Consider the following 17,376-nt stretch of genomic DNA (forward strand, 5'->3'; position numbering starts at 1 on the left):
ATGGCAAAATGGGACTGGTAGTCAAGGTTTTGCCAAGCAGTGACAATAGGGTCCGCAAGGTAGAGGTCAGGACTGTGAAGGATGGGACAGCAAAGGTGTTCTAAGTCCCGTCTCAGAAACTGTAGTCCTTCATTCTGAAGAGACTTTGTGAAAAACTCTTAAGTATGTTGCTGTCAAAAGACGTTTTTCCTCAGGTTTGGAAGGATCTGTAGTGATATAATGTTATTATATCAAGCGGGGAGTGTGCTGTCTTTAAAGTTAAGTTAATAGTTGAATACTGAGCTTAATGGTTAAATTACAGGGCTTCATGCTGGTTGCTGCCCTCTACTGGTCAGAGTTAATAATTTAGTGAAACACACTCTTCAGCTGAAGACAGACAGGCAAGATAAACAGTGCTGGATTCATGTTGCTGAAAGTATTTCTGATCCGCTTCTGTCTTGGAGACCATGTGCCTGTAAGTAAAATGTAAATCATTTTCAATCACTTGTATTTGTAAGGAATGTTTTTATGCTTTAGTAAAAACATGTGCTCTGGTAGCTAGCAGCACAGCAGTAGCTAGCCTGTTCTTTATTTGTTTTGTGACTTGTAGATGTTGTGGTAGGTGATCTGTGTTCTCAAATAGGAGGCGAAATCGCTTGTTGTATACAGTAGGCTACAGTGCGTGTTTTACACTTTGATAGGGATTGTGTAGTAACATAGTTATGTGTATCAGATATAGTCTCTGTATGCATATGTTCATGTTTTGGATACTGATATATATTCTTATTCTGTTATGTTTCAGTTTCCTGAATACATGTATTAAGTGATATATCACAGCTGGTCCCACTGCGGCAGGTGTCCCTTATTTTTCTGTATTGAAGCAGTCGATCCAAACCCACGATTGGTCAGTCACACCCACCAATAGAAACTCTAATCTTGACCATTTTTGACTTTGTTACGTCCCAAGGTCTAGGGGTGTCCTGGATGTAACATAAATGTGTGGCCTCCCTCTTCCCATTCCCAAACAAGGCCAGCACACAACAAATACAATTTAGCAGTTTTTTATACATCGGAGATGAGCAGTGCCCAAAACAACAACCAAAACACTAAGAAAACCTAAATCTTTCCTAAACCCAAAACCAAAAGGTAAAGAAAAGACAAAGCTCTAAAACTAGGCTTCTAAGTCCAAAAACAGGAGAAAACGGTGCAAACAAAAAAAAGGGCTTCTCACTCCTACTCACTGCTAGTAGCTGACACAATATAGCTACGACAAAGGAACTTGCTTCATAGCAACAAAAATGGCAAAGCCAACAAAACCAGGTTGTCATAAGACAATCAGAAGGACTACGATAAACTACTTACAATCTAAGTTGAATATAGTCACAACCGTTCACTATGTACAATAAACACAGACATAACACACAGTCCTCAGGCAGGTTGGGAATGGCAGAGAGAGGGGCAGAGTTCCTGTCAGTAGGGCTTAAGATGGCTGCTGTCATCCAGGTGCCCAATCAGGAGGCTCCAATCAGCTCAACCGGACCAATCCAGTGTGTCCACCTGTTCTCCAGTACCTGCATACACTCACACTCTAATGGAGGAGAACAGCTGACAGTGCCAGGAGAGATAAACTAACAACAAAATATGACCCCAGGGTCATAACACCTTGCAAAACTTTTTCACTTGCAATCAAAGAGGACAGATTAGCAATAAACCTGTTTTTTTGCAGTGAGAAATATGCATTAAAAAGACAGAAAAACACATTCATAGAGGAGCAGATTATGCTGTTTGCTTAAGGTAAATGAATCTCACAAGGCTAAAAATATGAGACAGAGATTTTGACTCTATCATGGTGCTTTAATTATCATCATTAAACTTTCTATGATAGGACAGAGATGTAGAAGTCAACAAGTAAGATGGACAGCAGCAGAGGAACCGAGAGGGAAACCAGGTGAGCAGTTCCAAAGAGGACAAAGCCCGGCTGGTTGGTGGTGATCTGGCTGTTGATCCAGGACTGATACTCGGACAATCGGGTGAAGACTTGTGGGAAATTAGATGCGGCACAGCCTTTTCGTGTTGTAAAACTCACCACTCCAGCCTGGACCCAGACAGAGCCGATTTTAGTCACCAACGGGCCGCCTGAATCCCCCTGCAGACGTCACACAGATCGGTTATTCTTCTGCTCTCAGAGGGAAATACTGTCATTTTTATTCATCAGAGACAGATCTATAGATTGGTGCAGATTTAAACATGTTTTGCAGATAGACTCACGTCACAGGTGCCATTTCCTCCCTGGGTCACACCAGCACAGATCATGTTGTTTGTGATTATACCACCGTAGGTAGCGTTACAATCACTGTTGGACACGATGGGAAGACTCACCTCCTGCAGCCTCTTTGGGGAAGGAAGTGAAACTGAAAAAGAAAAGGAGATATTAATGTAGAGTCTGTACTTTCTCTTTTTGTCAACAGTGTGTGTCTCACAGCCTGATTTTGTTGTGGTCCAGCAGTACTTCGTCCTCTGTGTTAAGGTTTGTCAAGCTAAGACACAAGACAAAGGGATTTGGTCCCACATCCACCGTCCTACTGCCCCAAATACTCACTAGAGCACCACATGTGGATTCATCCATCACTGGCTATAGTGCAAAAACGTTTATTTAATAGAAACTACAGCGAGCAGCTGTTTTAGGTAATGACTGAACCTTTTTAAACATTAATAGCAATAGACACCACCCTCTTCAACCAAGACATACAGCAAATTTCACTTCTCACACAGTTCGCATCAGTTAATGGCTCTGTTGACCACTATAATTCCAGCCTCTACAATATTCTTGATTTACATGCACCAATCAAAACGAAAACAGTTACTTTTTCCAGGTCAGCCCCTTGGTACACAACAGAGCTCCGGAGGATGAAAACGGCTGGCCGTGCCCTGGAACGGAAATTCACCTCCAGTGGCCTACATGTACATCAACAGGCCTACCGTGAACACCAAAAATCATACTGCAAAGCACTCACCACAGCCAGGTCTCAATACTTCTCTCAAAAAATCTCAAAGTGCTCTGGAAATTCAAAACAGCTGTTTGCATCAATAAATTCTCTTCTCAAACCTCCCATATATGCACATTTTGACACCAGTACAGACCAGTGCAATAGGTTCATGGATTTTTTCACCAACAAGGTAGCTTCAATCCGATCCAACCTTTCTGCCACAGTTTCACCCTCCTCCAAAATTAGTCCCACAAACCCATTAAAGACATTTTCTCTTTTCTCAGGCATTTCTCAGACAGAGGTGGAGAGGATCATAAGGTGCATGAAATCCTCCACATGCTCACTGGACCCTCTCCCCACATCATTATTAAAATCCAACATTACAGCCATCAGTCCATTGATCACAGCAATCCTCAACCAGTCACTCAAATCCGGTCAGGTTCCTCCAGCTCTCAAAACTGCAGTTATCCGTCCCCATCTGAAAAAGCCGTCACTTGACCCCGACATCCTGGCTCATTACAGACCCATTTCAAACCTGCCGTTTTTGTCCAAAGTCCTGGAAAAAGTTGTTGCAGCCCAACTCCACAATCACCTTCACATCCATAACATATATGAAAAATTTCAGTCCGGTTTTCGAGCAGCACACAGCACGGAGACAGCCCTGGTCCGCGTCACAAATGACTTACTTATGACTGCAGACCAGGGCTTACCATCTCTCCTCCTCCTACTGGACCTGTCGGCCGCCTTTGACACTGTGGATCACAACATCCTGCTTCACCGTCTCCAGTCTATGGTAGGACTTTCTGGGACCACACTAGGCTGGTTCCAGTCTTATCTCACAGCCAGGACGGAGTATGTGGCTCTAGGACAGTCCCAATCATCACCCCACACAGTCAGCTGTGGAGTGCCACAAGGGTCCGTCCTTGGTCCAACCCTTTTTACCATCTACTTACTACCCCTCGGTCACATCATCCATAAACACAAAGTTTCATTCCATTGTTACGCAGATGATACACAACTATACATAAAAATGGACTCCACACTCCCCTCAGCTCTGCCATCTGCACTTCAGGTTTGCCAGGAGGAGATAAGGGCATGGATGGCTGACAACTTTCTTCAACTAAATAGCAGCAAAACCGAAGCCATCCTGATCGGTACCCCACATCAAACCCAGTCCTTCTCCCTCAGCAGTATATCCATTTTTGGTCATCACATTCCCCTGTCTACCTCTGTTACAAACCTTGGAGTCAGACTTGACTCAAATCTCACATTCGACACTCACATCCGTCACCTCTGTAAGGTCTCCTTCCTCCACCTCAAAAACATCGCCAAACTCCGCCCCTCCCTCTCACAACTAGATGCTGAGAAGTTGATCCATGCCTTTATCTCCTCCAGGTTGGACTACTGTAATGCCCTCCTCGTCGGGATCCCTGGCAGGAGACTGCAAAAGCTCCAGCATATTCAGAACTGCGCTGCCCGGGTCCTGACGAGGAGGCGCAAATATGACCATATCACTCCAGTCCTGAAATCCCTCCACTGGCTGCCCATTCAATACAGAATTCAATATAAAATCTGTCTCCTTACCCACCAGTGCATACATGGAACTGCCACTGCCTACCTCAGTGAACTCCTCACCCCACTCACCACCTTAAGAAACCTCCGCTCCTCCACCTCTACCCACTGCCTGCACCAACCAAGGACTAAACTCTCCACCATGGGGGAATGCCCTCCCAGAGCCCCTAAGGGCCCCACAAACTCTGGAGGTTTTTAAGAAGGGCCTAAAGACTTTTCTATTTCAAAAGGCCTTTTAACAGTCATGGTTTTAAATCTTTTGTTACGGTGTTTTATTGCGATTGTTATTTTCTGGAACTGTTTTTAACCCCTTGTTGCTGTAGCACTTTGAGATTTCCCTGAAATGTAAAGTGCATTATAAATAAAATTTATTATTAAACTGTATGTCTGTGAAGATTTACGTCTTCAGAAGGAATGAATAGGCTCGGAGCTGAGAGCAACAGACAGGAAGTCAGACAGTGTTGAGAGACGGACTGACATGTTGCTGGTTTGAGTCTTTTCATGGGATATCTTGACAGTAAGAAAAATACAAAACATCAAACACCTTTTCCTTTAAACATTATATTATAAAATGACCCTTACAATGTTAAGCCCTGACTAACTGCATACGGGGCAGGACAATCGATTTTTGCCCCAAAAATTCAAGTGTGTCTGATCCTAGTATTTTGTCACCTTATTCTAGGGTGACCAGACGTCCCCGTATTCCGGGGACAGTCCCCGGATTTGGTGGCCTTCCCCCGTCTGGAGCTCCGTTTTTACCTGTGTGCTAATCATAGACTGTATGAGGTATTAACAGACCTGAAATCAGTTTTACTTGGCCAGAAAGACTGGATAGCAGAGCATACAGGTGTCGTGATGAAAAGCGAGTCTGCAGTTTTTTGATTGCCGTCCGCGGGAGCACGCGCTGCTTGTTAATTCTGTATAATCCAGTCTTTTGACATGTACAGCTGCTTTTATCTGGATCAAACTAACAGAACGTGCAAATAAACATAACTTTATGTCCGTGGTATAGTCTTTGTGATACTTTAACAGTAGGCATGGCATTTAACCTACATGATCATAGACAAAGCCTGTTCTTTCCAAATGAATAACATTATGTGTTTGGTAGGCCTATGTCTAATATCATTGTTTATAGTTGGAAAACGAAATGAAGCCTATAATTACCATGACTTAATGCTTAGTTATATATAAAATATGGTCAATACAAACCACGTAACGCAGTATTCCACTTGCCAGAAAGTGACTTATTGACTGAAAGGTAGATTCTGCTTCAAAATTACTTGATTTCATTCAGAAGAGTTATTTTGATAGATTATAAGACCGAAATTGTCCCCCTTTTTTTATTTCATATATAAAAACATTATATTTTTTAATAACATACTGACCACCAACCAAAATGTCCCCGGTTTTCATTTCTGAAATCTGGTCACCTTACCCTTTGCATGCCACACACCTCAGTGAACCTAGGAGGCTCAGCTAGATCATCATACCAAACACACATCAAACACAAAGCATCTAAATACATACATAAATGTCAACAACATAAATCACTCTGTGATCATTGTACATGGCTGCAGTTATTGCCATCCAGATATTTCTCATCTCATCCCACACCGCAGTCCGACCTCTCTAAAGAAAGCTCAGCTCCAGCTCTGATCAGCTCATATCACAGTATCATCATAGTAACTCATATCACTCAAATAACAAAACTCACAGAGTTATGGCTGGATAACAATAACACATACATATACAGTTACAACCACTGACTTAACTTTTGCCGTTTTCGCTGTTTTCAATCCAAAAACAGATGTTTTGTGTGTGTGAAAATATCGCCCGGGCCACCATCTTGGCATTGCACAATCCCTGAGCGGTTAGGTTTTGTTTCCCTCGTCAAAATGTGTTGCTTTGGAACAGATGGTCTTTGTCACCATCTATAGGCTGACCCATAGGAGCTACACAAACAATATACTAAACGATTCGTCTGCTCAATACGAAGACAATGAGCCCATTTCCAGCCCAGAAGGATGTTCTGTTCTCAAGTTCTATGCCTGTAAAGCAGGGGAGTGCTTTTGGTCACAGCAATATTGATCAATATTGACTGCTTATATGAATATGTCAATGTTTTGGAAGCTATATGTTATTTGGAACATGGTTGGAGAAAATAGTGTTTTGAAAAAAACTCCCAATAAAAGTGAACAGATAAACAGTAAATATGGCCAAAACATGGACATTCGCCTGGTATATTTTTGAAAAATTGTGTAATAACTGTTGTATATTAGTTTCTTTATATCAAATGTACAGTTACAGATGTATTAGAAGATATTCTGTTGCATTATAATGAGTTGGATGATGGTTTTGATGGTGATGAAAATAAATTTTCCTTAATTGCATCTCCATTTACTCTTTAATAGCAAAATTAAATTGGTGACATTTTAGTACCAAAAGAGGCTTTTTTAGGTTTTACTTGGGCTTTTTAATGACGTCATCTTGATGTCCATCTCCTCTGTACTTGTTCTGGTTTATACACAGTCCCCTCCAAAGTATTGGAACAGTAAGGCAAATTTTAAGTTGTCCTAAGTTGTTTAACACATCTACATGTGAATACCAGGAAATAAAAGCTGAAATTCTGAACTCTTGCTACTCATCTTTTGATCTTTGACCCAAATGTCTTCAGTGAAAAACAAAGGAATTTTCCTTACCGTTCAAAGACTTTCGGAGGGGACTGTAAATGTGTGGTGTCTTTTGGTGTTTTCGTTTGCAAAACACAACAATAAAAACTAAATTCATCCATACAATCATTCACAATTAACAAAACATTTAAAAATGATTGTCAAATGAATTTAAATCCTCACTGTTAGTTTCGATGTTCCCCCATCCGGAGACCCAGCAGGTCGTCCCAGCATTAAAGATGCTGCCGTTCGCCGCCAGACACACAGGTCTGATGTAGTTGGTGAAGTTAACAGGTGAGGACAGCTGCAGCAAGGCTATGTCGTTATTGAGCGTGGGTTGATTAAAGTTCGGATGCTTGATGATCTGGGACACAGTCCGGGACATCCCGTTTGCATTCGACAACTTTAGGGCATCAAGACCGAAGTTAACGGTGAGATCAGGGAGGGTACTGAGAAGCAGAAAAGACAACATGTTTAAATATGTGATGGACACTGGTGCTGTCTGTGTGTGAATTTTAGAATAAACTATCCCTAAAAAAGTGATAAGTGATGTTGGTGACGTATACTGTGCAAGATGAGATCACAAGAATTCATCAAGCGGTTTCATACAAAACGAAATGTTACTGTTTTACAACAAACTGCTATAAAGTAAATAAGGTCACATTGGTGTGGAAGGGGGGGGCTTAGGTTCTCTATAATAGCAGCAGGAATGTCAGTGTCTTTAATTTTCTTATTGTGCTTATTTTGGTTGTTATGCTCAAACTTTGCTGCACAAAGAAATATCTCTTGTGGACCAAATGACCTGAAACAGCTGTAATGGTGTCTGACTGTTATTACTAACAACATAAAGAAAAACATGATGAGTGGTTTTAATGTGGTTTACTGCTAAACCCTCATTTAATTTTCTCTTTATTGCTATACAAGCTCACTGTGATTGTACAGGTGAAGTCATGTGACAGGATCAGAGCTCACCTGTTGAAACAGTGAGCAGCAGTCAGGACCCACTGTTTGTTGATCAGGGAGCCTCCACAGAAATGAAATCCGTTGCTCTGCAGACTGGCCTGCCAGGGCCACGACCCGGGAGGAGCATCCGCCCCTCCTACGATCCTGCTGTTGTGCGGTGCAGCGCCACAAACTGGAGGGAGACAGTCAGAGTTCATGTATATTCATGTTTTTGGGTCCAGTTTGTTCACAGTATTGTTTCTCTCTGGGTGCCATCATCTGTGTGGATTTGTTTAATCCAGCATGAGCTCGGCTCTAAAGATGATCCTGTCAGTCTGTCTGTCCAGCTCTTTGGTCTGGATGTCTCAACAACTATGGGATGGATTGTCATGAAAAGTGTTTCAGCCCTTCATGTTCCCCTCAGGATGAACTCTAATAACTGTGGTGATCCTCTGACTTTCCATCTATCCATCAGGTGTGCAACACTTTGGTTCATGTCTAAATATTTGCAGAATTAAAGACATTTCCATCAGCCTCAGCTGTACTCTTTTTTTCTGCTAATTAGCTAATGTTAGCATGCTAACACTCTAAACTAAATTGGTGAACCATGCACAAACATCAGCATGTTAGCATTGTTATTGTGAGCATGCTGACATTAGCATGTTTCTCAAAGCACCTCTGTTCCTTGCAAACATTTGATGGGTATCAGTGTGCAGGAGGGACACCGTCAAACTTCTTATTTTGGCCTAATGAGATTTCAGACAAGAAATCACAAAGAATAATTTGTGCGCTGCAGCTTTTGGACAAATAAACACCCGTAGTCAGACAACTATGCCGTTTACTCGTTTTTGTTAAATTAGCTTTTTACTTTAGTTTTTGGGATTGCAACATGATTTATCTTCACTATCTTCACTCAAGCTTCTCGGCAGCAGCTCCTGAGCACATCCGGTTCCTTTCGATCCGAAATCCATTCAGAAAACAAACATTTTAGAAGTTGTTGTCCTGCTGTCCTGCTGACAGACCTGGTAAAGCATGAATTCACATGTTTAACAAATCGGCATCATTTTGTAGTTATTTCAGCATCAGTTTCACTCATTTATTGCTATTTAATCCCAGCTAAATATTTACTTTGTGTTGATAAAGCTGTAGTAATTGCGGGTTCTGTTTATTCACTTAGTGTTGTGTGTGAACCATGGATTATATTTTAGGGGGGCTGAAGCTACCCTAACATTGTCCTAAGACCACCCAAATAATAATGAGAAAAATAATTGTTAGATCAAATTTTTTTTACAGTGCAGACATTACTCAACAAAGAGAAGCAAGAATATTGATAAATACTATAGAATAATACAAATATAATTTGTATTTATTGGCCTAAAAAATCCTTCTGGTTGTTTCCTCTGCTTCACAATTTACATCCATTCTGTGGTCAGGCACTAGGACCCTGAGGTAGGCTGTGTTTTATTGCTGCTGTGCAGAGCTGCAGAGTGACTTACACACAGAGAGACACACAAACAAACACACACACACAGACACAGATATGGTGAAGGAAGATTGATTCAGGGTAGTGAGTGATACAGAATGAAACTGCAAGTTGTTGTTAGTGACTGTTACTTGCTCAACTTGTTGTAGCTATGTTAACCTGAGGTAAAGGAGAGGGGATATTTAGTTGGCTATGAAAAATCTAGTGTTGATAGTGTGAACGTCATTAATATTACCGTTCTCTAGTAAAAAGCAATTTCAAAACAATATGAGTCCCCATAGAATGTTGTAGTTAGTGAAAACTAAATGTCATAGTGTCACTGTTAATGCTGTTCAGTTCATTGACCAGATCGATACTGAAGTAAAATAGAATAAATAAAAGGGATAAAATAAAGTCAAATAAGATCGGGAAAGGCTCTCCTATAAAAGTATGTTTTAAGAAGGGACTTAAAAGAGTTCACTGACTCAGCCGACCTGATTTCCTCGGGCAGGCTGTTCCAGAGCCTCGGGGCCCTGACAGCAAACGCTCTGTCCCCTTTAGTTTTCAGTCGAGACTCTGGAACAGACAGCAGACCTCTGCCCGAGGATCTCAAGGTACGTGCTGGTGCGTATGGGACTAAAAGGTCAGAAATATAACAAGGCGAGAGGCCATGAAGAGCTTTAAAAGTGGCCAGACTTCTTGAGATCAGAACAGAAAACTGATCCAGACCCGAAGAAGATGATCAAGGTGAGAAACGTGTAGGTTTCCATTGCTGCCATGTATTTTTATCAGTTTTGGTGTTCGTGTTCGTAGCCAAGGCTAAATTGTTTATCAATTTACGTAATATTCTTGATAATTATCAGACACGAGCAGCAGCTCGCACAGTAAATGTTAGCTTTCTACTTCCAGCCTTTCAAAGTTTTCAATGGTTGTGCACAAGGGACATTGAACTGAACTAATTTAAAACTAACCTTCATCTGGGTGATCACATGGATATGTGAATATTTTATCTGTTAACTGGTTGCATATTTCAGATTTATCACATAACTCATGAGGCAGAGAAAGCTGCTGTTCTCAAACATTGTCCACTAAATCAAAAGTATTTTTGAAAAACAAGAATAGGCTACAGTACTCAAAGAAAAGGTCCCAACAAACAAAGGAAGAATCTCCATTTTCAGTGATCTCACAACAACAAACACTTAATATTAAAAAAAGAGGCGCTGGTGTTTATCGACCAGGGAGCTGGAAGATGTGGACAGGATGGCATATTCATTTTGCAGAGAGAATTGTAGATGCACTGACTACGCCTTACTGTACAGATTGTTGACTTTCAGACGCGGTTTAGCTTCAACTGTGCGAGAACCTGACAAAATTTGTCAGAAATGTCAGAAATTCATTCGACCACCTGACGGCCGTTCGGGAGAAGTTGATCGCTCCTCCCTTCCCCCTGTATACCGCTCAGAAAACGATGCCTGGTGAAGCGATAATTCGGCTACTCGTGTGGCTCTAAAAAGTTAAGGCCAGCGAGCTACAACCGACTGCAGAGGCGAGATATAAAAACAACGCTGTCAAGTTGGACGCCCTCTACCTGTGAGAGCTTACTGTGCGCTGAGATCTCTCAGCATTTGCAAAGAAAAAGGACTCGAGATCAGGCAAAAGATGATTCCAACTTTGTTCGCGGAGAAAAGCAACTGCGGCGCCGGACTCGACGCCTGAAGCCACCTTGCTCCTGCGAGGTATTGATGTCATGTGACATGGTGACATTTTGCAGAGCCGGCGAAAGTCAGACACGATTTCTAACCAGCATGCCTTATTTTACGACCAGCAGGCATCAAAAATTATCTTTCTTGTATTATTATAAGTTGATACTTTTTCTCCACCATAGCTCATAATAATAATTCATGCAGCTATACCTGCAGCTCTACCTGCAGCTCTTGGTGTGCAGCTCTGTGAGCGTCTCCCAGCAGTCAGCCTTGGTAGTGGCTGCAGTATTACAGCAGGTCAGTCACTGTGAGCTGGTCCCAAACACTCAACAATCTTTTTATGGTCACATAATTGTTTAATCAGCTAATATATATCCTGTAGTTGTTTTAATATCTGTAGTCACAGATCACCTCCAGTAGTATCAGCAGCAGCAGCAGCAGCAGCATCCATAGCAACCCCTCAACAGCAACTGTTCCCTGTAAGTTATGTCAGCCCACAGTGTTTTAAAGCTAGTTTTAAAGCATCTGTATATGTGTGTCGGCTGAAAACTAAAGGGGACCGAGTGTTTGCAGTCGGGGCCCCGAGGTTCTGGAACACCTGAGGGTTTTTACGACATGTGTGTTTTATTTTCTGACCTTGTGAAAGTTACTTTGAAACATGGATTTTGAAAAGTGCTCAATAAATAAAGACAAAGATTTAAAGAAGCTTGTTAGCATGTTAGCATGTTGCTGGAAGCCATGGTTCGAATCACAGGGGGGATTAGAGGGGACCCCCTAATTTAAACTTCGACCCCCCCAAAACAGGCCTTTTCCTAACATTGACGTTAGTTGAACGTCACATCACTCGCAGCAGCAGCTGATCCAGTCCATCATACGCTGGTGGAGATTAATGCACTTAACTTTCCTACCTTCTGAGTTTTGTAATTAGCATTTCATTTATATTCATTTCATATTTCATTACCACTATATCATTTCATATTTTATGTAATTTTTAGCCAACACTGGTGCCTCGGCATGAGCAGTGAGATTGAGAATTAATTATTGTTGATACACATTTTGACATCAATAGAGATTATTATTTCATTTTAAGTTGGCTACTTTGTGATTCTTTCTGCAATCAGGATGATATTTGTTTTCACTCTGGAATTCAGACGTTTTACCTGCACAGGTAAGTGTTAAATCCCAGGTGTGTTATTTAAAATGTATTCAGTTTTATTTATACAGAGCCAATTTATAACAAAAGGCATCTCATTGCACTTTTTATATGGAGCAGGTCTAGACACTACTGTTCAATATTATTTACAGAGACCCTAAAATTCCCCAACAGAGTGTGACAACTGCTTTATGGAATACAGATTACATTTCATTCACAGTCATGAGCAAGAGAAAAGGAGGTGTTTACTAAACAAAAAAGTTGAAACTTGAAATGATTACAATTAGGAATTAGAGATGATAATGCAGACTGTATTTTCTGATAGTGTCTTTGGTCCTGGTTCTACACTGTGTGGGCCTGTTTTGAGCGGTCATGATGGTCTGCTGTTGTGGGTCTGACTTTCTGGCAGTTTTACTGTAGAATAGTGACCTCTGACTAGATAGTTGTTGTTTGGTATGGGACACCCATCAACTGGTGCAGTGAATTTGATTTATCATCATCTACAGACACACATTAGTTTAAATAAGCAAGGATATTGAAAGCATTTTAAGATTTTAGATCCTGCGCTGTACTGGGATTTCTTGTACTGGGATCCCCCCCCCCCCCCCCTGCTGGAAGCACAACAGGAGCTGAAAATTCAGTTTTTGGAGGTTTTGGACAGGAAGCTGGATGAGAAGTCAGAGGATCACCAAAGTTACTAGGACATGAATGTCTGAACACACTTCATCACAACGTAAGCAACTTCTGTGGAGAGACAGAATTTCACTCTAATGGAGGTTCAAAAGTGCAACTAAAAGCTGCTTTTCAAACCTGGACTGGATTAATGTCGAGGGTTTAATGTCTGTTTTGAACTCAGAAGACCCTATGAACAAAATGAGAATATAACTCACCATCTAACTGCGCGTTGCTTCCTGTAGGAAAGACAAATAACAATACATTTAGTCACTTACAGGAAACTGTCTGCGTGTTTGATGACCATTAATCTCTTAATGAAACTAAAATGGTTTGATAGGCATATTAAGACAAAACCGAGTGGTTTCTCCTGTGTTCCTGAGACACTTTAGTCATCAACTTTAATTCACTTTGTTATGTTTTATTTATTTAAGTAAACTCAGTAAATTGTTTTACCACACATTTTTCACACAGATGCATTTCTTGGTTTATTAATCTAATAAATCTGTGAATCAGTCACCCGTCAACACACAGAGTCAGACTGCCAGGGTTAGTATATTCAAATATTTCTGCATGTTGCTGCTGGATTGTCCTCAGGCTTACTTTACCTCACCTGTGTGAACAGAAGGCGTGTCCAGAGAAGAAAACCAGGTAAAAACATGCATGAAAATATATGAAGTGTCTGAACTGGCGACAAGTAGATAATTACACAGAAACACAAGAATCAATCTCTTCTGTCTAGATTGTTTTTCATTATGAACACAACAAACAGGTGACAATATTTAAAAGCACTCACCTGTAACTGCTAAGACCACGAGCACAACACCACAAACCAACAGTTTGACCTCCATGATGCGACTCTACCAACTGCGTCTTATGATCAGTGGAGGAGTTTATTAACGGAGGAGTTTATCAGTGTATAAACCGCCTTGAAACGGCCCCACACGCCCTTCTTTGCCAGCAAATCCAATGAAACACTTTCTTTGGCCCAGAGGGTTGCACTGCTGCTGCCATGCCTACTTTTCTGAGTCAGAATCACTTTTTATTGGCCAGGTACACAGAGCCTACAAGGAGTTTGACTCTGGGTTTACATCACTCTGTGTACAAAGTACAGGATACATGCACATACACACAATAAGAATTAAGATAATAACATTTCTTTGGCAGACCACTGCGTCTACTTGCCCGTTTTTTTGTGCTTCTTCAAATGAGCTTGGACTGCAACCTGTGCACCTCATGCACACAACATAGACTGAGCATACGCAGGGAAGGGACTCTGCATGAGATAATAACAAATCACAATCAGTCACCTTCAACCAGCAGACTGGTCTTTGTTTCCCGTGTGAAACAAAAGTCAGCATTTAATGTTTTTATTTAAGTAACGTAGGTTACGTAAATTGTGTAAGTTATGCAAGTAACATTACTTAACTTACGAGCTAACGGACGTTATTTTAACCCGAACATTATCGTTTTCTAATGCGTGTGTGCATTCCTGATTGCTAGCAGTCGATATTGACTAGCAGCTATGTAATAATAATAATAATAATAATCCTTATTTGTAGAGCACTTTTCAAAAACAAGTTACAAAGTGCTTTAACAAGTGTAAAGAATAATACAAAAAAAAAAAAAAAAAAGATAAGAGCATGAAAATTTTATATAAAATTAGTAAAATAGAATAAAATAAAAGGGATAAAATGAAGTCAAATAAGATCGGGAAAGGCTCTCCTATAAAAGTATGTTTTAAGAAGGGACTTAAAAGAGTTCACTGACTCAGCTGACCTGATTTCCTCGGGCAGGCTGTTCCAGAGCCTCGGGGCCCTGACAGCAAACGCTCTGTCCCCTTTAGTTTTCAGTCGAGACTCTGGAACAGACAACAGACCTCTGCCCGAGGATCTCAAGGTACGTGCTGGTGCGTATGGGACTAAAAGGTCAGAAATATAACAAGGCGAGAGGCCATGAAGAGCTTTAAAAGTGATCAATAGAATTTTAAAGTCAATTCTAAAACATACTGGGAGCCAGTGTAATGAAGCTAAAATAGGAGTAATGTACAGCGTGCTAACCTCTGCAACCCAGCTGTATTCTTAATATAGCTCTCCTTATTAGCTAGGCTCTGTACATGCTTGCTATTAACTTATTTGAAGGTGGGTCTCAGAAATTGACAGCCTTGTGTTGGACAGATTTGTGCAGCGGTGTTCATGATACTACCGTTAACCGTTCAACTTCGGACTGATTCAGAAATCTACTCTGCGCCGAAAAGCCGGCAACAACGCTTCCTCCAGCGTATGGTTATATTTTGATTGAGACTGTGCGTGAAGAGGAGGGGCTATTTACAGACGGGTCAGTGTGTTTGTGAGAGAGGGAGGGAGCGAGCCAGAGAACGTGCCGCGCAAATATATGCGCTGCACACAGCTCTACAGTCAGACATGATGCATCCATTTTAAATAGTAAAAACAACAATCATTATGTGGCAGCCAGCACTGATACATAAATCAATGTGTGGGAAACACAGGTTAGTGCATAGCTTTTTTTGCTAGTCCTAAATGTCGAAAAACGATGCTAAGGGGTACCCAGGGTGTTAAAAAAATGGCGCTACGGGTCGCTTGAGTCGGAAGTGAGCATGTGTTGATTTAAAGCAGTGGTTCTTAACCTGGGGGTCGGGACCCCCTAGGGGTTTCGCAGCCTGGTCCCAGGGGGGTCGCGAGAATGCTAATATAGACACAAAAATAGAAAAGACATTCTAAAATTCTTTGCACTGTTTAATCCAGCAGGTGGCGGTAATGCCAACCGCTATAAAATAAAGAAGAATCAGGTCCGATAGAAAGCGCTTTGCAGGTTCGACAACGCGGTTTAAAAATTTTTGGTTGAATTTAGAAAAGAGCAAAGCACTGTGTTTTTATCATGTTGCTAGGCAACTGCTAAAGCAGCTGTCCTGTCAGTCTTATCAAAGATTATAGCCCCAGCGATCTGTAATCTTTCATTTGCTGCTAAGTAATAACTGTCATATTAGCAGAAACTTGATCACAACTCACAGGTCTGTGTCTTTTGTTGCTAAAAACATCTGCTTTGATAAAAGAAATAAACGGAGGACGTCTGCTCTGGCTCTGTTTTGAGTGTGTGAGGTGTACAAACACGCAGGAGACGGGGAAAGGGAGATCTGTGTGGGCACATGAGACCCTCAGAAAGGCACCCAGGGTGCATTAACAGCACACACGCAAAATATTTTCAACTTTAGAAAGGGGTCAGACTGCCAGAAAGGTTAAGAACCCCTGATTTAAAGCATTGTCGATAAACCAGTCGTGTTATCAGTGTAGCATTACTTGATTTGCATTCTAATCCCACATATCAAAACAAAGCTCAGTGTTTCCGCCGCACTTGTCCTTTTTGTACTGAGAAACTTTTATTTCTCAGTACAACTCATTAATCAGCAGCCTTTAACATTTTTTTGTATAAAGGCAACGATCCGCCTACACGCTTTTACAAGTCCAAAACAACCCGAGGTTTCTTGTCCTGATCTTGTCTTCTTCCTGTCTGTGAGGTATGGTATGTGTTGCTGCACTGTGTGTACTGTATGTTTATTTTGTGTCAAGGAGGTGACTTCTGTTTCGACTGTACTCTAGCCCTCCTTCATCTGTACATATGTGATAAGATCTGTCAGTTTCTGCTGGTTTCCAATAGCCATGCTCCTGATATAGGAGATAGTCTGGGCTTGTGGTGAAGTGAGTAAAATCCCAATTGCTGGCAAAGGTTTCTAATTCTCTGCATTTGTACTCAGGGCGATTATCTAATATAACAGTCTCTGGTGTTCCATGTCCCATGTTTGTGTATCACAGCAGCAGCTGTTGTGGTGTGCACCTTGTCAACGTCAAAGTATCTGCTGTAACCATTGTAATTATGTAATGTTCCATGTGAATAGGTCGGGAGTGACGTTTGTCATGGGCTACATTTTTGTGGATTTGTGGTGAGATTAGCCTACTACCATATCAGCAGAGCAATAACGCAGGGTAGCTTACTGCACAGCAGAGGGACAGGTACATTTTAATAAAATATTATTAACTTCATTCTCATTAGATTGCAGATTTTATTCTCGTAATATTATTACTTTTGTCTTAAAATATTAATCTGCAGTTGTCAGAACACAGATATGTGGGAGAGATTGGTAATGTGCAGAAAGTTTTAAACATGAACAGAAAACCTGCTGAAACACAGGAGCTCTTAAAGTCCAGGAGTTTAGAACTTA

General features: G+C 41.2%; 1 protein-coding gene across 1 annotated transcript; it reads right to left on the reverse strand.

The window, feature by feature from the left end:
- Positions 1–1,514: 1,514 nt before the first annotated feature.
- LOC119915334 (chymotrypsin-like protease CTRL-1) lies at positions 1,515–14,263 on the reverse strand. Its single transcript, XM_038734873.1, has 6 exons — positions 13,936–14,263; positions 13,358–13,378; positions 8,180–8,342; positions 7,391–7,656; positions 2,248–2,390; positions 1,515–2,125 (listed from the first exon to the last, which is right to left on the reverse strand). Exons 1-6 carry the CDS (start codon positions 13,988–13,990, stop codon positions 1,856–1,858), a joined length of 918 nt encoding a protein of 305 aa, XP_038590801.1. The 5' UTR covers positions 13,991–14,263; the 3' UTR covers positions 1,515–1,855.
- Between the last annotated feature and the right edge of the window lie 3,113 nt (positions 14,264–17,376).

This window comes from Micropterus salmoides, unplaced genomic scaffold (genome assembly GCF_014851395.1).
Source record: "Micropterus salmoides isolate LMB-PRFRI ecotype aquatic unplaced genomic scaffold, ASM1485139v1 Ms_hic_scaffold_2072, whole genome shotgun sequence".
Classification (NCBI taxonomy): Eukaryota; Metazoa; Chordata; class Actinopteri; order Centrarchiformes; family Centrarchidae; genus Micropterus; species Micropterus salmoides.